Raw genomic sequence first — 22,624 nt, 5'->3', positions numbered from 1 at the left:
TTTTTCGTTTTTCTTTTTTTCTTTTCTAGTTTAGTACAAGTCCAGGCTTCGCGCTGGAGAGACGTGCTTTCTCCTTGCTGCCCGTTTACATTTCTTTTCATTCTCATTTTCTTTTTTTTTTCCCATTTCAGTCATCAAAAGTTTATTTTTTGTTTCAATTCAGCCTCAGCCTCCTCGCAACTGTGTGTGTTTTGTCCGTGTCGTGTTGCGTTTTGGTGTTGATGTGAGTGAAAGTGCAAGTCCCTACATTTTGTTCGCCCTCCCTCTTCTTTCTTTTCCGAATCATCCTCCCCCCTAACTTTTCGTTGTTGTTGAAAAGAACCCGGCGGTAGTTGGGCACGCGCATCTTCCAAAAAGACCTTAATAGACGAAGCTAAGGCATTAAGTCGCTGTTTGGGCCATAGCTGCTTTTCCTTGTGTATATTCGTGACGACAGTCATCCAATCGAGAACAAGAAAAACAGGAAGAACGTACATTTGCTTCCGTGTGTGCGTGCAAAGTGTGTTGTATTATCCACGAGACCGTGACTTTGAAAGCGGAACACCCGTTTCCTTGGCCGGTTCGCTTGGCAAGTTTTTGTCTTCGGTTGAACGTGTCAAAAAACGACGAAAATATAAACAAAAAAGAAAAAGTGACGCTTCCTCTCCCCTCGTTCGTTCTTGTTTCTATCCCTCTGTCGGGTGAAGGGCGATGACGAAAGCGAACATGTCCGCCCGCTATCATTCCCGCTACTGATGTCGGGAGACCTATTTCTGAAACGTGGGCGTTTTTTTCCTCTTATTTTTATTTATTCTCTTCTTTCGTCGCTGATTTCGACTTGAGGAAATCAAAGCAAAAAAAAATATATATATATAAATAAAAAGAGAAACTATCTTTTTTCCTCGGTGGTGGTGCCTCGTATTGGCTAAATTTGGCTCCATCTCTTTCTCGCCTTTTTTTATTTTGTCGTTCGCTCCTACGCCCCCCTTTTTCTCTCTCTCTCTCTCTTGTGTATCGTCGGCGTTAGTTTATAACGGGGGCTCTCTACGTTGCCATCGTATCTGCATACAGTTTTTTTTTTAAAGTGCGTCTACATGCGCCTGGTGCCCGTGTGGCTCTTTGCGTATGAAATTGAATTTCACTAGTCTGATATAGACATCATCGCGGTACAAGGACAAGAACCCGTTCACTGTCCTTGGAAAGAAAATTCGAAATCACCACATTATCAGTACACACACACACACACAACAAAAAGAAATCCTTCTTTATGATAGAGTGAAATCCGAAACCTTAAAAAAAAAACAAAGAATTGGGGTTTCCGATTGTTCCGTTGAGTGAACATTCAGCAGATCGCCGGTCTGGTTAATCCGTTTTTCTTCGCTGAACTGGAGAAGACCATCTAGCTCATCGTATTGCCATATATCCAGCAGCCATGCAGAGACCTAGGTAAGTTCTTAATTTAATACATTCAATCCCCTAAAGATTGATCCCCATTTTCAACCCGCCTAATTCAAACTATGAACGTTCATTTTCATCCTCGTGTTATTGGATTATATTCGTGACTTTGTCGTTACTCAAATTTCAATTGGTTTTCCGCCTTCGTCACCATATTACCGCAATATCGAAATACGAGGAAATGCAAGCCACCCAAGTCGTTCAGTAGTCCCACCCAAAAATTGTGCTGTTTATTTGGTTAGGGCATCGTTGGTAGTCTTCGCTCATCGTACATGATGGGTGTATACGATTGCGTATTGCCTAGAAATCAACGTCGTTCGGTTATGGTCATTTTATTTATTGTTTTTGTTTTCGTTACTCTGGTCACTTAACTGGTCCTGTTATGGCTGGTGACATAGTTGGTAGCTGTTGGTTTGCATCGTATCCGGGTTTTGGTAGCAATTGAGCTTTATCGTGTGACGTACCTGCTGATGCGAATGGTGTCGGTTGATGGCAACCAACGGCGCTTATTTCTTATGGGATTGTACTCCGTGGGAAGAGTAAAGAAGAACTTGCACGCTATTTGCTCGTCAATCCGTTAAATCGATTCACGCACATGCACGCATGCAGCCGTGTCGTTTTCCATGCTTCCTCGATTTATTTATTTTTTTTTCCTCTTTTTTTTTTTCTTTCTTTAATTATTATATCGATCGATTTATCGAGCGATGAATTTAATGCTTTCCGGAAAAGTGAAACAACACAGGGTGGGATCAATAATTCGACAGGGAATTGAAGCGCAACAGGAGCGCATGGATTTTTCGGCAACATTTTAAATGCCCGTCCTGCGGGAGATGGGCGTCTTTTTATCGGCCCCTCCCACAAATCAAGTTTTTCGGTGTACCATATGTCGAAAGTACAATTAATTTTTTTTTTTATTAATTTTTTTTTATTTACAAAAATGAAATGTACGTCCATCACCCGAGGACATAATAGCGTTGCTTTTTTAATGTTATCCCAAGAAAGCCAGTTTCGTTTTGTTCGTCATCGCTTTGATTCTCTGATTCTTGTTCTGTTTTCATTTTTGCGTACTTTGACTGTGAAATGGAAAACATCAAACTATTTTTTTTTCTTTCTTTGTCCATCGCTCTTTTCTAATTTGTTCTCATTTTTTTTTTTTTTAGTATGTGTATATTTCCTTTTTTATTATTATTTAAATTGATAAAAAAACAAAACAGAAAAGGGAGATTAGAAAGAAAGAAAAAGAATGTGGACAAAAAGTGAACTTGTTCTCTCCTGTCACTTGTCAAGTTGATGATCTTTTTCTTCCTTTTTTTTTCTCTTTTTTTTTTACCTTTCCCAGGAAAAAAAGAAAAGGAAAACATTAAAAAACATTAAAGCGCAAAGCTAAAAAGAAAAAAATTTCAGTGGGGAAGGGGGAAATAAATCAGGTAGACACAGGTAAAAAAACAAAAAAAAAAAACATGACAAAAACATTTTTTTTTTTTTTGTTTTTACTTATGTTTTCATTTCATTACACTTGGGGCGATTTGGAAAAAAAAAAGAAACGTTAGATGCCAGCTCTTCAACTCGAGGAAACGTGAATGAAAGGGCGAAAAAATGACCCCGTATGGAAATGGAGGTCACATCGTTCGGTCAAAGGCAAAAAAAAAAAAACAAAACAAAACAAAACAAAAAAAAAGGATAGAAAAAATGCGCAGAAGAAATTTAAAGAGAAACAGGGAGGGTGACGTTGGGGACACATTCACGTTCGTTTTTGTTTTTTTCTTCCCTTCATTCCGTTTCCTTTATTGGCTGAGTTTTCTCTTGTTTTCTTAAAAGGTTATTTTTTGTTTCGGTCGTGAGCGACGAACAACTGTTGACACGGGTGCGTTGTAAATGACCAAATATGGAACTCGACCGAAATGCACCTGACCTGGAAAAAAAAAGGAATGAAAGAGAGAGAGAGAGAAAGAGAAAGAGAAAGAGAAAAGAACAAACGAACAGAGAAGGCGAAATGAAATAAAGCAGGTGTGTGTGTGTGTGTGTATTCCAGTATCTATTCCTTTTCCCTATCTTATCTCACCACACCACCCTCGACACTGATTTACATAATTAAAGCTAAAGCACCTTTCATGTCATCAACAGCTGTTTTGAGAAAGGCAATGCGTATAACATCAAAACCGGATCAATCAAAATGAAAATGACGCCCGAAAGGTAATAAAAAAGCAATAATAGACACACAGAAAAAGGAGAGAGTCGCATAATAAAAGAAAAAACTGAAAACGATACGTGTTGCTACTGAAACAACAACACAAAATTGTGGCCGAGGAAAGTGGAGTAATTTGGTTTGGAAGTGGGTGCCCCCAGTACCACCAGAGTGTCCACAGTTACGAGATTGTATATATATATATATATGTATACAGTATATACATATGTATATAATGGACGGGAATTCTAGGTCAAGGCATTTGATGCAAACTGATCACATTTTTATATAGCACTCTTTTCCCTCTTGCTTTTGTTTTTTCGTGATTCTCATTTCTCTTTTGGGAAAATCCCCTAAAAAAAAAACAACAACACTAGCACGAAAGCCATCAACTTGAATGCCAGAGCACAGCAACATTAACAACGAACAAGCGCCATGTAAGGTCCTCCTGACGATGCAACTTTTATCCCTTAAAGAATCCGATCGTATTTCGGTAACAATAAGCCCAACTTGCCAATCCTCCCGCCCACCAGCAAATGAAAATCAAGTGGCAAACTTCGGAGAAGGAGTTTGAAAAGCCTTTATTGTTTTGTTTGTTTGTTTTTTTCTTGGAAGGTATCGTTCGATATGCCAGCAAAAGAAAGAAGAATAGAAGGTCTTTTTACTTTCTATCAGACCGTTCAGATTGGGGGTGCGTTACAAGATTTTTGCGGTGCAACGCAGAGCAACAGGGAAAAGGGGAAACAGAAGAGAATTGAGTATTTACAAAGAAGAAAAAGAGTTAGTCATCCATCCATGTCCAACTGGTGTAACCCCGTCTCCTTTTTAACGTCGTGGCTTCTTGCGCGCTCATTTCAAAATAGCCTTCGAGGACATCCATGTCAAAAGGGTAGGGGAAAACAACGGTTTTGAATTTTCTCCACAAAAATAATGAATCATGGCCCCCTTTAGTTGAAGATGGAAGTAAATTCAGAATTGAAAAAAATTATGTTTTGTTTGAAAGGCGATTTTTCAATTCTCATTCCCGCGCATCCATGTTCAGTTAGGATTAACGTTCTTTTATACTGGTCCCTGTTCCGCGGTTCTTCGTGATTCAGTTGTTACGTAATTTTGGGGCTTAACTGTGGGACTCGTCCGTCTCGCCCAATTCTTTTGTGGCGAAATATTTTCCATCGTTTCGCTCAGCTGTCCAGCAAAATTGGTTCCAAATCTTTAATACGTCCGGTCGCGAATTCATGGGACGAATTCAAACGGTCGCGTGACACGCGAGAACGAAACCCTTTTTCATCAGAACTGGGAAGCAGGACGAAAAAAAAAATAATGATTGCGGCACAAAAAGGTCACTGTTGCCTTATCTGGTTAAAAAATGCGTTTTTTTTAAATCCCGAGGACAGAACACCACTAGATTTTGCTACCTGAGATTGCCGGTTTATTCAGATTGCCTTGTTTGATATCTTAATGTTCCCAACTTCAGGGACGTCGCAAATACAAGTTTCCTTTTTTTTTTACCTTTTTTTCGTCTCTCTTTTATGGCATTAGAAAATGAGACTCGCAATTTGGGCGGGTCACGGCTACTGATGAGAGAGTCTCTCGTGAATGCACGACCATTTTTTTTTTTTTGTCTTCCCCATCTTGTTTTCAATGTTTTCTTTTATTCCTATTTGCCAAGTTTGTTGTCGTCGTGTTGCGTATCTCGTTTCGATTCCAAAACGATTGTCTATCAATAAGTGGACGTCGGTTTACAGTCCTAGAAGAGACCACCGGGGCACCCCAAACAGTAAATGTTAGGTTCTTCTTCGACTTCCACTATCTTCTAATTGATCGTGAACTTATCCACATTGAACGTGCATGACTCTTTCATCACGAAACGAGAGATGATCTAACGATTGGATACTCCCGCCATGCGAGTTGGCCAGAGGTGGTAGATTAGAGGCTCCCCTACTGTTACAGCCATAACATATACGGCGTCACGGCCATGATTACCCCACGCGCGCGTGAAGCCGACTCGGTTTGACGAAAGAAAAGTGAAACAGCGTTTCATCAAGTCAGTCACGGTCGACTTCACCGAATTGACGCAGCCGACCGTGTGTGGGCCGGCAACCAGAGGGTGCTGCCGCCTTCGGTCAGAACGTTGTATATAGGCTATATCACGTGAATTCGAATAAACGACCTAATTGGACAGCACACACAACAAACCGCGTCTGATTGAACTGGTAAGTAGAGGATGCGAAAGTTTTGCTGATGAAATCATTTTTTTTTTTTCCCCTTTTTCTTGGAATATTTTCGTCTAGCCCGTTGAACGCAGCGATCTGTACAAACTAGGTCGGACAGAAAATGATGACGCGTACGCTTTTTCTGGTTCATTTCTCATGGGCTGGCGCCAGATAAACAACTACTTATTTATGTTGTTTTGTTTTTTTTTCGTTTCGTTTCGTTTCTCATCGACTATACGGGAGGTTTGCCATGGAAACGCGTCCGCTTTGTTTATTGTTTGGTATGTTTCGTATTTTACGTTGACGTTGCCGGTTCGGGATAAAAAAGGAAAAAAAAAAAACAAAAAACAAAGTCAACTGGCATTGAAAATGTGCGAAGCCATTTCTTATATTTGTATTTTTTTCATGGTTTTTCTTTATGTACATCTACAATCTAGCGATGTGAGCGATGATTTTTAATCATTTAAAAGAAGTGGATGGATTCCAGTTGTCCGTGGATCATCCACCAGCATTTTTTTTTTCATCCTTTTTTGAATTGTTGATGGAACCAACACATTTCCCCCATCGATCAGAACGAAACGTATTTCAAAACAAGTGGTTTATTTTCTTCTCATTCTTTGCCTTTTGCGATTCACCAGTGGAAAGGCAAACCGACTAGGGACGAGCAAACACACAACAACAAAAATGAGCTTAGACACGAAGGAGAATCGATCAAAGAAGACGCAACAAACCACACGCCCAAAGGGTTCCCAATGGGCTTTTTTCTAGGTGAATGGCACTTCGTGAGGCGGAAAGCTGTCAGAAAACAAGACATCCACCATGAAGCAGAACACACTCGAGCTGTAAGTTTGGTCGTCAGTTGTATTCAGACTGACAAAAAAAAAAAATCAATAGAACGACAGGAAACCAAAAGCGGGAAGATTTGAATTGAATATCCTTCTGTGACGTCTTTGCCGTGATCCTTTTTGGCCATCAGTTTTAAGTGGTTTTCCACCATTCTGCGAATCAAATATCCCGTTTCATCCCCTTTCTCATTTTTGTGTCCTCTTAACTTCCGTCGGTTATTTTCGTTTCTTTCTTTTCCACAGTCACCGCCATCCGGCAGTTGTTTTCTTTTTGTACCGCTGAATTGCGAGTAACTACGGGCGGCTATTGCGTGCGGCCGGCGTGATGTTACACAGATAAATTAAAGAAATGTCGCACCCATGCCTGCGGCCGATCTCTTTTTCTCTCCAGTTATTGCCCTTGTTGTTGTTCTCTCTTTCGGTTTCGCTTGACCTGATTAGTTGATTAACACAACTTCCCGCGGCCTTGCCCCATGCGTTCTCACAACAAAATTCGTTCCACCCAAAGTTTTTTTTTTTCCACGTAATGATCATTTGAATCAACTACTGCATTGAGTTGTTCTTGTTGTTGGCTGTTTTCTTTTTGAAGTTGTTCTTCTTGTGTCATGTGGATTGAACTCGTCACGCAATTCGTTTGGATCTTGAATCGTTGTGGGTTCGAATGGGCGTGAATTTTTATGTGCAGAGGCGTCATCACGAAACACTGGTCGCTAAAACTGACTTAAACTTGGCTAATAACAATGAATCTATTGTTTTCTTATTGCCGTTTTGTTTCTTTACAATTCGAATCTTGGCTCTTGCGTAAGTTAGATTCATCTTTGAGCCGATAGAAGATAAAGAAAGGCAATTCATGAATGAGAGAAATGAGAAGAACATTCAAAGTCAGAGGTCGACTTCCATAACAAAACCCAATCCGGAATATAAAACCAAGTAGGAAAAACACAAAATGCGGAATGCCTTGAAAAAAAAAAAAACTTCCACACGCGTGTGGTGACTATAAAATGGAAATCGAAACACAATAATCAAGCGGGAGAGATTTAAAAAAAAAAGGAAAAGAAAGCGGAAACATGGCATTACTGATGAACGGGGAAGTGAACGGAAACTGCTGGGCAAGTCGAATTCCCCTAAATGGGAAGGACGAGGACAGGGTGTATATCTCGGATCAATTGTTCTAATCCAACGTGACTGCCATGCTAAATACAGAAATAAAAAGGGGGAAAGAAACATGCACTCATTTGTACATCGCTTTACTTGCCTTTAGTCAAGGACGACGAGCCATGTTGCATCGAATCCAGTTCACCAGAAAATTCGAAAACCAAGGGGGGAGCCTATCAGCTGAGGGAGCAATGGTCGATATACTTGGGTAACCTTAAACCATATTTTTTTTTTTAAATTCCATGGCCATTTTTATGAATGGTTGAAGTGAAATTGTTATTTTACATTTGCGCCTAGCTCAGTGTGCGTCCGTTCACGATACGAGGATCCATTAGAATCAGTGAAAATAGGCTCGAAGGAACTTGTCCATCGGCGATATTAAATATTGATATATCGACGGAAGTTTCCGTTCTACTTAATGCAGCTACAAAGAAATAAGCCGAGAGAGAAATATGGCAGGAGAAAACACTTTCTATAAGATTCAAAAGAAATCGTACTGCCCGACAGAACCGAGAGCTTTTCCTAGGAGATTGCTCATCCGTCAAAAGAATGGCCCCTGTCAGCTTAGACTGTGCCGCTCGTCCCAGAAATGAAAGGATTTCTTCTTTTTTTTCATCTTTTCGATTTGTTTTGCTACTCTAACAGTCTAATTCCATCTCTACCAAAGTTGGCGAAGAAACAAGCAATAAAACAATACTTGGCTCAAGCATTTTGATCAATCAAGTGTGTCGCTTGTTTGTTGATCGGCAACATGCCAGCCGCCAGCATTTTATTCGTCATCGACTCGCCAAAAACAGCGAGAAAAAGACAAACACCTCGTTAACATTGGTGGCAACAGTCATCACAATGAGGGCAAAACTAAAAAGACGGTGAAGACGACAACGACCTCTCAAACGCATCCGTCCGTGCAAAAATGGGAAACTTGAGCCAACATGCTGATGGATAAAGAAAAAGAAAACAAACAATGTTTTTTTTTTTCTACCTATGTTTCATGTTATTCCGCGAGGATACGCGGTCTCGCTTAAAACGTTCATTTATTTTTCACATCTCTTGAGTTTTTAGACATTCTTATCATCCGTCCCATCCGTCTCGTTTCGGCCGTCTTTTAAGAGCTACATCAAATGCTGTGTAGTCGCTAATCTGCTCTTTTAATGTATTTTCGTCTTTTCAGTCGGTCTCTAACTTTCCCCCGCTCATTCCGACTATGCCACGCATCAATATCTCGTGAATAATTAGGCCAAAGTTTTATCAAAAAAGGTCCCGTTGTTTTTGTTTTGTTTTTTTCTTTTTTTAAAACTCGATCTCATTCGGCAATTCGTAGAAAACAGCAGCCCAGCAACTCAAGAAACGTTTTATCCCCCCCTCCCGATTTTTTTTTTTTTTATCATCGCATGACGTCGCGATCCTATTACTTTACGCAAATCAAGTTCAACTGCGAGTCAGACGGGGCGGCCCGAATTGGACGCTGTGCACACAGACGCAGCCAAAAGACAAGCAGATGCAGCATAGCGCGTGACGCAATTCACCTTCGGCAGCCGGGAGATACGGCAACGAAGATTCATACCAGCCCTAAAAAGGGTGTACGTTCCTTAATGAGTTGCTTGACAACTAAAGCAAAGAATTTTTTCTTTATATATACGTATATATTTTGTTTTTCTTTCAAAAATTTGAAAAGGGCTTACATCAACCAAATATTAATCCGTTTTGCGGGGCATCATGTCTTGATTCAATTAATTCATGCTCGTCTGCCTGGGCTATGTTTGTTTTGTTTTTTTTCTCTTTCTGGAAATTGGGAACGCCAGCGCTGTTCGACGTCAAGCGGCAGAACTGCTGTGTGCTTCTCTCTTGTTTTGCTCGTCAGGATTTTTAGTCGTTGCCGCCCGTTAAGAAAGATAAGGTTCGTCGGATAAGTGGCTCGTTAACTTGTGTCACTCACTCGTCTATCGACTGAAGCGGGCAAAACTCGCCCTGATACGAGAGCAACTCTCTCGAGCAAAAAAAAAAAAGAAAAAGGAAAACGGGGAAACGTTTTGTTGAACGAAATTGACGTTCTTCTTCTTCTTCTTTGATATTCGATTGGTTTAGACGCCTCGCTTAATGGATTGATGTGTTAGCGGATCTTACGGATTAGGTGGTCAGTGTGTCCGCACAAGAAAAGCAGATTCTGAATTCGCATTTCAAGATCGAAGATGATTGAGACACAACGGTGAAATTCCTTTTCTCCTTTTGATCGCAGTGCTGTATGATGTGATTGATCTGTGATAATAATTTATGTCAATCTGATTTATTAAGAATTTGGGAAAGCAAAAATTTATTTACTAATTTTTTCAATATTATTATCGGCTTTTCTTTTCTGGTTTGAAGAAGCGGGCGCATTTCTGAGGGTTCCAAATTGGCCATGATTAACTCTGGGATATCAAGATCGTCTGCCAGCATGGAAATCCCATCGCCACCTGTTTCATGGACAGCTCGCAGACAAAAAGGTAAGGCATTTCACATTTTTTTACTTATTAAGGGGATAACTCTGGCGAAATTACGAAACGAGGAAAAACAAAACAAACAATCAAAATGAAAACGGAGAAAATTGAAAAGAAAAAGACACGCCTCCCGCGTTCTTTGACTTTTCGATACAAGGTTCCAATCGATATCGGGAATAGGGTTTTTGATGGGCCACGTCCCGTTGGTGCTTGCAGTACCGTTCGCCATCTATCATTCGTTTAGCTAAACTACACGGATCGTCAATGTTGGCAATGGGCAGCTTCCCGAAGGGAACGGTACTCTTCGTCTTATTGTTTTCCTGGTTGATGATAGATGTCGGGATCGGACTAACGGTTTTAAAAAATAAACTCCCAAACCAAAAAACGCAAACATAGTCAAGCAGAAAAAAAAAAAAAAAACCTGAATCACGAGGCTCCATGCAAAATCGATTTAGAAAAAACTGGTTGTTTTAGATTTGCACATTTTCTGTTAGTAGGTCACACTATTCTCTTGTGTTTTTGAATCTCGTCTTCTATCCCTTGAAAAGAAAAAAAAAAGAAATATCTGTAAAAGTCTGTGTTGTCTGCTTCTAACGATACCATAAAATCTGGATGTTTTTGTCCAGTACGAAAGTGCGCGTGCTTGTTCAACGTCAGAGAGATCTATCGTTGGATAACGACAAAGACGAAACAACAAGCAAGAATTTGTTGAAGCTTCTGCTTTATTCCTCTTTGTTGCTTGTTCTTATGGTCGTATGTTGGTCTCATATTGAGTTTTCTTTCGGGGCGAACCCTGTTCCCCGCATCAGCTTATTGCTAGCCCGTCTCGACGACAACAACCAATACAATGTCGTTGGTCTGTGTTTCCTTCTACGCTAGTTATCCCACACTTGCATCAGATAAGTAACGCTTTGCCCGTTAGGTTTTGTTTGGTACGTTTTTTCTTCACTCTATCGTTTCCTCTACCCGCTGGAAAAAAGAAAAAAGCCCAATACGCAAACACGAGAAAATGGGGACAAATGGAAACTGAGTAAACCACTGCAGGCAAATAGAATTTGTAGGTGGGAAAACTACAAAAAAAAAATCTGCTGGCGTTTTTCTTTCTTTTTTTTTTCTTTTCTAAACATCCATTATCAGTGCGGGGAAGTTTGGGGCTCTTTGATCGATAACAACCTATACCAGTCAACAAAACCGTCCGGATTATGCGGGTTGTGGTGGGCGACGCTTTGGGGCGGGCTCATTCTTTGGATGAGGAGGTTACATTGCTCACGATTACCGACATCCCGTGAACGTGGCGTTGGTTTAAACTGAGACCTCGAAACGACGTTTTCAAATCACGTTTGCGAAAAGTTATTCCAATTTTTTTTCACGTTTCGTTTTTAAAACATTTTTTGCCACGTTCTTTTGTCGAAGCGATAAAGTGATTCCTGTGTTATTCTTATATTATTCGATTTTTTTATGTTAAAAAGAAACATGTGAAAATTGAGTATACGGATTTGAGAGTCGTCGTCTCTAAGCCAAATGTTGCCTGTCTGTTCTTTGGTCTCGTTCTCTAGCTGGATTATATGTGACATAGGTCTTTTGGCCCGTCTCATCCCCTTATTCATTTTCAATACTTTTACGAGAACCTAATCGCGTTCTAGTCTCCCTTTAAGCTGCTGGTATTATGCCGTATTCCTTTGGAGGATTTCAATGTAAGACGCTTAATATTATCATTTCGTCTATGCGCGTCACAAAAAAATCAAATCAAATGATAGAACGCATAGATTTCACATTCAAAGACGACGAAGAGGAATCCAACAAACTAAATGTGCTGTCTCGGAATGGACTATACGTATAGTCGGTCAAAGATCAGGGCTGTTTTTCTCTCCGGAAGCACAAATTGTTTTCGAACGACGGGAAGAATGGAAAGGAAAAGCAAAGGAAAGTGGGAGAAGGCCAAACGTTATAAGAACAAGCAGACAAGAACGTTTAGACAGGTAGACAGACTGGCCGAGTGGCAGCAGTCACAACACGGAAGAGGTAAATTGAAGCTCACGCAGTAAAATCGGTTTGTCTGCCGTGCATTTGCTGTAACGGTGTAGAGAAAAAACACGCCAAGTGGCTGTGCAACTAACACGAGTGCCCAGTGATCACGGATGCGGCTGTAAAAGGAGCGAAAGGCGAGCGCACGTCACGAACTCAATGAAACAGCAACAACAAAAAGGAACGAGTCATGACATGGATCATACGAAGGTTCGTGTTAGCATCGCAGTTGCCGGAACAGGACATGGAATGTTGTTTTGTTTTTTTATTTTTCTTCTTCTTCTACTCACGAATTCACTTGATTGCTGTTAGTGGCGGCTTGCTGCGTGTACACATTTTAAACACAAATATCTATTTTGATAATGAAGAAAGGGATAAAAGAAATCAAACGTGCCAATGCCCTCCGCATGGCGTTGAACAGCCGAACTCGAATTTGTTTTATAAGGCACGACCAAATGACAAATGACGCAAGCTTTGATTTTAATCGCTTTCTACCGGTTTGTTCTTTTTTCTTTTTTGTTTGTTTTGTATTTCCGTTGTGTGGCAATGCGAGGCAATCTTTTGGCTTTCTGTTTGGTGGGACTTGAATTTAACTCGAAGAAAACTTTGGAAGTTGTTCGGTTTTTCTTCCGTGTTTTCAACGAAGGAAATCAATCAGAGCAAAAGTTCAGAAATGAGCCGACACAGCAAGTCCGTCTGATACCGCAATTTTTTTGTTGTTCGGGTCGCCGATCGGACAGGTCAAAAAAACAAAAGTGTCGGATGTCTGATTTTTTTCCTGTTGACAACTCAAAGTCGGCATGAACATGCGAGTACAGCAAAAAAAAAAAAATTATAATTTCATGATTATTTGGTAGGGGAAAAAAAGGGGGAGGGGGGAATGGCAAGTGGGCAGAGTCGAAAAGTCATTGGGTACTCGAAAGCTGTTTCGTTTCAGAGCCAAGTAGTAAGAGAGAAAAGGTGCGATTCAATGGAAGATAACAGTTCACTTGTCCATGCCCAATGCTGGGCATCTCGTATAAAGATGATTGTTATTTTATTTTATTTTTTTACTTTAAATTGTATATTTTAAAAAAAAAAGTTTTGTCGTAAGATGGTTATCTTTATCTTTAAAGGGTGTTTTGCGCTTTCTTCTATCGCCTCAATAAATTCATTTTAAATTCAGTTCTAGATTAGAATTTTTATTCAGCTCAATTCCGTACTTTATACCTAGCGCGTGTTTCATGAGGCGGCAAAAAAAAAGGCTGATTGTGGGAGGAAACTATTTCCGCCCGCCATTGACGACTCCCCCGATAACTGTTTCGTTGCATTTAGTTTGAGGTTTTTTTAAAATATATTTTTATTAACTCTGAAAACACAGAAAAGGAATGCCCTAAAATAGATAAGTGAGAAAATAGTTGTACGGACACGGGACATAACAACAGCTGTAGTCAAGGGCGTTCGATGTATAGAAGAGAGTCTCCTCTTTTCTTTTTTTTTTCTCTTCTAAATTTTCGGGAGTTTTGTTGGCTGGTTGTGCCCAGTTTCTTTTTCTTTCGTTTTTTGTTTTGCTTTTTTCTTTTTTTTTTTCCAGCGTGTGCGCTGACAGAGCCGCGGGACGGCCGGCCAATGAACCAGCATCAACTGAGTAAAGTTAGAGAAAGAGAGTGGGGAGAAAAAAGAGCACAGACACACACACACACACACGTAGACTCGGCACGTCAGACGGAACGCGACCGCCGTGCAGTCAACACGCATTGCGTTGCATCTCGTATTTATTTTATTTGTATTTATATATATATTTTTTTTTTGCCCGGGAACATACGGATTGTTGTGCTGATTGCGTGTAAAATTGTTTTTTTTTTTCTCCTTGTTTTGGTGCGATCGTGCGTGCCCGTGGCGGAATTTTTAGTTTGCGAAAACATTCTGAGGTTGCCCACCTTCTCACGTTCTTCTCATCGCTCACGGTGAACTCATCAGTGCAATTACATTGTCTGCAACTCGTTGATTGTATGTGTTTTTTGCTCTGGCCGTTTGCAAAGTATCAGCTGTCGTAAACTGAGACGGGCAAGCAAAAGGGGAAGAAAAAAAAAAAAGGAAGTGAAGCAAAAGCAAAAAAGGGGAAAAAAAGCCTTTGGCCTTTGGTTTCGGAGCCAGAAGAGACTCGGTCATGCAATCGACATGTGCGTCTTTCGTTTTTCTTTCTGCGCCGTCTATTTTGCGTGCGTTTTAGTTCAAGTGCTTGTGGTGTTGTTGAAGTGAATGGCCTTCCTTGCCTCGTCCTTTTGCGTCCGCCAATGAAAAAAAGCTGGCCGGAAAAAAAATAGAATCGCTGCCCTTCCATCTTTTCCTTTCTCGCAAAATCTCCGGTTTACCCAACGTCTAGTGCGACCCATCCAAACAGCGCACACACACGTTGATGGATGGCTCGACGGATGGATAAAAGCAGCAGCAGTTAAGACGGAATAGCTTTTCAGTCTTTTAAAGCGCGGAGAGGATTTCCGTCTTCTTCGTTTGTCGCTTGCTTCGTTGGGTCGTCGTCATTGTATGACCCCCCCAAGAGCCAATCATCTTCCATTGTTGCCGCCAACTTGACCAAACGACGTCATTATTGCTTGTTGCCGCACTCCGCCTCGACGATAGTGAGGCCGGTTTCGTGATTAATCACTGCGTGCACTCCCGGCAGCCATGAAATTTTGGAATCCACCCCTTCTTTACAAGGCTTACGAAGTCATAAAGATTTACTATATTAACTGAACCACTTTTACCGCAAGAGTGTTGGCCATTTCTTTTTCATTTTCTTATTTTAGAAAAAAAGCAACAAATCAAATCAAATAATTATAATAAAAGCCTTGTATAAATCGATGCCAAACCCTGTGGGGATGGCCGCAAGTGTTAGCGCGGTCGTGTCACGCTGGTCGTGTTGCTGGTGGCGGCAGTGTGTGATTCCTAGTGAGCGTCATCACAGTGACAGATGATATGAGGACGTCTAGCCCCAAGCCGAAAAGAACCAACTACTCATCCTGCTACTATAACATCTGCGACACGCAAATCTCCCGAGCGTGTACCACCGTGACAATCCATGTATCTCTCGTCCCTATTGCTCGAAGGAAGATTCATAAAAAGAAAAGCTAGCCCTTTTTCTTCCGAATTTCTACTTCCGAAATCAATGAAAAATAACGCCATCCTCCCCTTTTTTTACAAAATGTTTACTGTGAAACACTGAAGTTCCGCTCGTCGGCGGATGGCCTTACGTGCTGGCGTATAGGATATTCGTTTTGTTTTGTGTGGCTGGCGCTTTGATTTGTGAACGAACGGAAGGACACGTAAAAACGCCAGAGCGGACAGATCCAAAAACTTTTAGGGTTCAGCGATCAGTGATTACGGATTGAATGTGTGCGTGGCGTTACTGCGATGTTCCGGCCTGGGGGAAATAGCGTACACAATCGATAACCTTAGCCAATGAAGAGGACCAATATCTAACAAATCATAAACAGTATTGTGCCAGCGTTCCGTCGGATTGTGTGGATGGATTACGTCAAAAAACGTCAGTCATGCTTCTTTCAGCTGTCCAGTGATCCGAATGACTTGTGGTGGCGGTCAGCCATGGGTCAGACCATGTGCTACTTTGGACTGGATAAACGTACGTAACAAATGTGCAACAACAACACACACACAAAAAATGAGTTTTTGGTTTCATATCTTGCCCAAAAACATTTGAGTTGAATCATTTACCACTAGTTTTTATCCATTCGTATGGACGTTGTTGTGTTTGGTCTTCAGCAGCTGTTGTCATCCAGTTTTCTCGGGTGTAGGTCGCATTAACTGGTATACCGGAGAAACAGGAAAGACGTTGATGGTCATAGCAACCTGATCGAAACAATGAATGTCGAAGCAACTGAATAACCGGGTTCCAGTTTCATTTGGACTGATTTCATTCGATACACACCCCACCCCACCCCTACAGACAAAAACGTTGCCGATTCGCAAGAGAAGAATTTTTTTTAATTTCACACTTTTTTATTGCTGATGACACCTCCCCTGAGCAGCCGTTGTCTTATTGTGTATTCTCATTGATCGTTTTCCCTTTTGTCTTCACCTCTCGCGCTTCGCTGAGCCGACATTGTGTGTACGCGGATGTTATCACGTTCTAGCTGCTGTCTCATTGCTTATACGCTAGCGATATACAGCGATCGATCGCCGTCCAAGTTTATTCTTTTTCCAGCCTCTTGGCCTTTTCTGTAGATGCAGTGGATCTTGCGTGTTTGTTCCTCGCGCCTAAACTTGAGAAACAGGATCGTAAATGTGTCGGTGGAGCTAATTCTGTCAGCTATAGACGACATGCAAATTTATCGGATGAAACAGCGATAGACGAAGAAGAAAAAGAGAAACGTTTCTTTCGTTTGATGCCGAATCGAAACAGTGTATCCCGCCCCATTTTATATACTCTTTTTTTTTTTATCTTTCAAGAAAACAACATTTTTTGTTTGTTTGTTTGTTTTGGGTGGGTGGGTGCAATTGCAAGTTTCAAGCGTCGAGGACTGTTTTTCTAGTATACGACAGCTCGCTACGATGGATGACACGCTTTTCCTTCCTGGTGCCCTGACTGAGTGTAGTAAAAGAACGGAATAGGGAGATGGAAGGCGAGAGACGAAGGAAAGAGTCGATCGATATTTTTCTTTTTCTTTTTCGTGACTCGGAGCAACCAACTTTGGCTGCAGTTTTGCTGCTAGGCCGCACTTTTACGACCGACGATGTCGTCGTTACATGGGAAACGTATACACACACGTCCATCTCTTTCCCCTCTCACACGTTCTCTAGGGGGGTATGATGGTTAAAAAGTACGGCGTGCAACAGCCAAAACATTTACGCTGGCCCGCATATCCTAACATCGAACAATGCGAGCGAAAATGTGCAGAAAATTGGCATTGTTATATTCTGTGCTTTTTCCGTTTTTCTTGATCATTGACTACTATGTTTTCTATCATATTTATTTCTCTTTTAAAGTTGCGTGGGTGTTTTAGCGCTAAAATATACCGTATCTCGTGTAAATACCGAATATAACGTTTAATCAATAGCTGTCTGCCTGTGATGTACAGACTTTCATTAGCCCCGCCTCGGGACGCCTCATTACCAGGGGGCTTTTAATAATCCCACAGATCTCATTTTCTTTTTTTAAATTAAGTCTTGTTTTTAGTCACGTTTGCCCTCCCGTCGTTTTCTTTTTCTTTTCCCCCTCTCTTTCTTGAATTGAGCCCAAAAGAGTAGTTTCTCTTTTTCCGCAAACGCGCACAACTTTGAATGTAGTTGAGGAATTCTTTTCTGGTGAAGGTCGTCGCTTGAAACTCGCGAACGTGCTCTAAGGAATTTACTTAAAGGGGCGTCAATCGATTGCCGTATCTCGGTCACAAGCCCTCCTTATTACCTTATACATTTTCTCCAAAGAAATATCAGACATTGACCCGCCGGCCTCTATCTCTCCCCGTGAAGGTTGTCGGACGCGACTGACTGCGTTTTTTTTTTTTTTGTTCTCAAGGTTCTTCTTATTTATTTATTTTTTAAAGACGGCAACAAACAACGATAACAAAGGCGGGGTAGGAAATGAGGGAGGAGGCGAAATAATAAAAGTATCAGATGCTTTAGCTCGACTCTTGCATGCAAAAGAAAAAGGAAAAGCGGGACACGAACCCGACCGTGCATGTCTCATCCGGCTGCTATGTTATCCGGGCGATGTGGTCGGTGGCAGGTCCATATCGTGATTATCTTCCTACCAATACCGCCATCATTTTTGTGTGTGTGATGGGGGGGGGGCATTCGGTATCGATCTATCGCTTTGTTTTGCCGTTCTCCGAACTGGTGATGACCGGTTCCCGTGGTTTGTTATTCAAAATAGGGGATGAACATAACCTGACTAATGTTGGCTTTCTCGTTACGCTGTGATTTAATTGGATTTATCGAGTGCGGAAATCGTCGTCCGAATTCACAGCGTTGGCATGGGCGTGGGGAAAACACTTGGAACGTCTTGGAGGATCAAATTCAGGTCGAAATATATTTTATTCCAGCGTACACCCAACTATTTAGCGTGAATCCCGCGGAGTTCCTTCTTGGTGCGGTCTTTATTTCCCGGATAGTCTGTTTGTGACGGTCCCCCAAACGTCGTGAGTCCCCCGGTCTATCCTTTCCTAATCTGACATGTTCAATCTGCAGCAAAGTCTGTTGATGGCAGATGAAAAAAAAAAATATACAGCCGTGTAGCTTTTTCATTTTTTCAGTTTCTTGCCTCGCAAAGAAAAAATCTAGATGTAGGAAGAGCGAACCGAAATAGCTTTTGCTGCAGCCACCTCTCGGCTGGATCGTCGCCGTCTATTCCAGTCTGTTGTCCTTTTTATTCTGTCACGCTCTCACTCGCTTTTATCTCGCAACTATCGCAGTCGTTCAGTCAAGGTCCGCCCCGTCATCCTATCCGACGTCGCATTTCATTTCCTTTTTACTGCTGAATGACTCGACAAACAGCTACAATTACCGATTCGACGCTTTATATGATTCTTAAATTCCCTCCTATTATTCGCCTTTGTGTTATTCAATTGCACGTGGCCTCAAGTCACGCTCAAAATGGATATCGTATCGCGCTTTTTGATTTGTTATAGTGGACGCGGAGATCCGAACCGAGGCTGGGCCGGACCGATCCCATCGCCTCCTATCACCTCAATGGAATGTGTTGATTGTAAGAGCTTTGCTCTTTTCATTCGCTTTCCGTTTCTAACGTTAAATGCATGTAGCAAAGGACGGAAGCCAATAGAAGAACTGTTCAACGTTTGAATAAATAAATAGAATAAACAATAAAATTCCAGATAGCAGAAGGTTATAGACTGAATTTCAGCGTCCCTCTCGTCTTTTATCGGCTGTGGGAAATCTCGGCACCCCGCACTGACTAAACGCCAAATAAGAAAGTTTTAAAGAAAAAAAAAGCGAGAGATAACTTGAGAACCCCTTTTTAAAGATTTTTACTAGCCTTTAACTTGGCGTAAACGACATGTTGAGTTTTTTTTCTATCAATTTGAAACGGCTCGATGGCGATGTCGTCGTTGTCTAGGGAACCATCCATCTCAACCGGCTTTGGCTCCGGAGTATTATCGGAGCATTGTAGCGGCACGATGCCACCCACTACTGGGATGCTCTATATTGTGTATAGAGGAAGGGGGAAAAAAAAAATGGGCCACCCCCTCCCAAAATGGGTTTCAAAAGCGAAAGGAGCCAACGCAAATATAACGGCCATGGAAAATGAGCAGATATATACGGTGTATAGAGGGGAAGAACGCCGAATGTCTGTCGTTGTCGTTGCAGATGATTGGTGCCGCGCCTGGCACAGCGTTTTTGGCATAGATTTATTGAAAGTGTCGGAACTGAGCAAGAAGCGATCCGCTGTATAAAAGCGGAAGTCAAAAATAAAAGGGGGTGATGCCAGTGCCGGTCCGTTGCAAACGAAAAAGGAAAGGCGAGAGAGGATGATTTTTCAAGTAGGACAACAAAGACAGAGTTAAAGGAGGGAACTAAAGAGACCATAGGCTGTAATATAGTAGCCATTCGTATTGTAAATCTAGTAGGTCCTTTTGTGTTGAAGTAAGGCGGAACACCGAGAGCATTACACACCGTGAAATGTAAAGAAACGTGGAGACAAAAGTAGTTTCGTTAACTATTGTTGGTGGTACACTGAACAAAAAAAAATCAGCTGTGGCGAGTTGTGAGAAGTCTTCAATTGTTTCCTTCTTATAATATGCTTTTTCGCGTTTCAATTTACGAGATAATGTCTTGGGGAAAAAAGACAAAAAAAAAATCAATAGCAGTGAGGACTATCAACCTGTTATTATTTCTATCCTTTCCGCTCTTTTGAATCCTCTTTCCTCATTCTTTTGGCAATCGAGGATGACGTGATATTCTGATTTGTGTGCATAGGAGCGTCTTTCAACTTCTTTTTTTTTTGTTGTTGTATATTTTTAATTTATTCTTTATTCTTTCCTTTTGTCCAATTGTGAGCCCACCTGCAGAAGAAATAAATTATGCGTTTCGTCGTACATTGACATGCACAACGTGACACAAAGGCAACAGCGCAAACAATAGAAAAAAGATCATCAGATGAAAGAAAAGCGAGTTGCTCTCTGTGCCTTTTTTTTTTCTGGTTTTGCTTTTTAATGGTGAGGATGACGAGAAGCTCGTAAATTCTAAAAGTCTTAAGAATGAAAACATCGACATTTTTTAGTTTTCTGTTCTCTTCTTCGGTGACTATCTTCACCACTTTTGAGGCTTTTGTTGTGTTTGTTTGTTGTTGTTTTTTTTTTTTTACTATGTTTCTTCGTGTTTTTCGGTCAATTTCCTTATTTGCATTGAATTCAATTTCCCGTCCTTGTATGGTTTTTTTTTTTTGTCTTGTTTTTATAGTCGATGCCTCAATTCGATTCCCTCGTTGTTGCTGGAAAACAACCGGTCGATCCAGGGGGACCGGTTTAAAATGTTTCTCAATCATTTGATAGATTTGCATATGGTCTTCTCTTTTTTTTTTTCTATTTCCCGTTCGCCGAATAATGCAGTTATTGGACAAGGAAATCCTTTCTTTCACTGGTCGGTTAACCCCCAGACGTTCCTCATTCAAACTTCCAGTAAGGAGTTAGTGATACCGGGTTAATGAGGGGTTTGTTGTTGCCTGACCTAGTTCAAGATGCCTTGACGTGAGCGCGTTTGCATTTCAGACCAACAATCAAGAATTAAACCCTCTGCCAGTTTTCGGTCGACCCGCATCTGCGCAGCTCGTGATTGGGATGATTGAGTGAGCTCACGTGAAGAGCTCAAAAAAAAGGCACAACGATACCATCATGTTTAAAAAACTTTAAAAAAAAAACTAAATCCGCAAAAAAAAACTGTCCGATTAAACAAGCGCGGTTTTTCATTTTTTTTGAAAAATTTTGAATTAACAACTGAAAAAAAAGAGGCCACAGCGGTGGCTAATGCGGTATGTTATCTTGATTTTTTACACGTGCCTGGAACTCTTTAGCTCTATTTTATCTTCTAGTGCTCTTTTTTTTTCTTTTTCTCCCTATCTGCTTTTCTTCCCCCATCTGAACTTAACAGTCTGGAGACGAAAGCTCATAGTCCATAGTTCAATCTTCTGTTTATCCATAGTTTTTTTTTTATTTATTTATTATTATTACTTATTCTTTTATCGTTCCTTGTGACGCTCATCTTCGTCCGTTCGTATTCCATCCGACTCGCTTGTGTTGATCCCATGATATAGCATCTGGGAATGGATGGATGAAGATAGCTCTAGATATTACAGCGCCACGCTTTTAACTTGTTCTAAACGGGGCTTTTTGTCCTAGTGTCCCTTTTTTTTTTTTATCTCCTGACATTCCTTTACGTTTCTTTCAATTCCTATATTTGATTTTTTTTTTTCTTCTTCTTCTTTGAAATCGTCAGCTTCTGTTCTCTCTCTACGTCCGTTTTGTCCGGCTGGTTGACTTTTTTTCTCTTCATAACAGCGGCTCACACGACTTCATTCTCGATATCTCGTTTCCTCGGTTGTTGGCTATAGAAAAAAAGAGGAATTTTAGTACGGTTATCTCGGTTGAACGCGCCCACGCGCTCAATCCAACCCCTTTTCTTTCTTCATTTTTTTCGGGTAGGACCCCATGTGATTCGGACCGTGCCGCGTTCATTGGCTTCACAATTTCTTCAAGTGCTTTGAAAAATAAAATAAAAAATAGAGTCGCTTTATTTTCATCTCTCACGTGGCCTAACATCACAGCGATGACGTGACTGGGCGGGGGGGACCTTGTGTGTTTTGCCAAACGGAAAGTCGGAAAACATTATAAACATTTGCATTCGGGGCCGATAGTTTTCAATGAAATTTGTGGACGATTCATACCTAAAAAAAAAATGTTGTGCTTCGTTTCTCGCGTTTACAGTAGCGCCAAAATAATGTCAAAACTTTGAAGTTTCACCGAAAATTGCTAGACCGCAATGGCGATTCCACGTGACGATCGATAGCTTGCGATTCACACGCCAAATGATATCGTCCTAGAATGACCTATGCATGGCGATTTGCCTCACTTTGCATCTTTCGTAGCCCTTAGTATAAAGTGGTAGGATAAGGAGAAGGTGCACTTTACATCACAACATCGTTTGTTTTCCCATTGACGATGGCTGGCGTTTGCAGGTCATCAGCATACAGGTTTTTTTGTTCGTTTTTTCTTTTTAAAATTCTGCTCTCTCTTTGGTTGACGTCGTATTTCGTCAACTGGCGAATCATGTCCATTTGTT

The 22,624-nt window shown here is 41.1% G+C and overlaps 1 protein-coding gene across 11 annotated transcripts in view; it reads left to right on the top strand.

Annotated features, from left to right (window-relative positions):
• Positions 1–40: 40 nt before the first annotated feature.
• The window catches only part of LOC116916387 (dual 3',5'-cyclic-AMP and -GMP phosphodiesterase 11), a 36,034-nt gene continuing 13,450 nt past the window's right edge, over positions 41–22,624 (top strand). For 2 of the 11 annotated variants that reach the window (XM_045169455.1, XM_045169458.1), the window contains exons 1-2: positions 41–1,425; positions 10,200–10,315. In XM_045169455.1, the coding sequence (XP_045025390.1) occupies positions 1,412–1,425; positions 10,200–10,315 (130 nt within the window). In that variant the 5' untranslated portion in view covers positions 41–1,411. Of the gene's footprint in view, positions 1,426–9,698; positions 10,039–10,196; positions 10,316–14,047; positions 15,957–22,624 lie in introns of those variants that run through there. The other 9 variants (XM_045169456.1, XM_045169452.1, XM_045169454.1 and 6 more) reach the window with 5 other exon arrangements.

Source organism: Daphnia magna, linkage group LG2, assembly GCF_020631705.1.
Source record: "Daphnia magna isolate NIES linkage group LG2, ASM2063170v1.1, whole genome shotgun sequence".
Taxonomy (NCBI): domain Eukaryota; kingdom Metazoa; phylum Arthropoda; class Branchiopoda; order Diplostraca; family Daphniidae; genus Daphnia; species Daphnia magna.
Note: the sequence above shows the minus strand (reverse complement) of the source record. Positions and strands in the feature narration are given on the sequence as shown.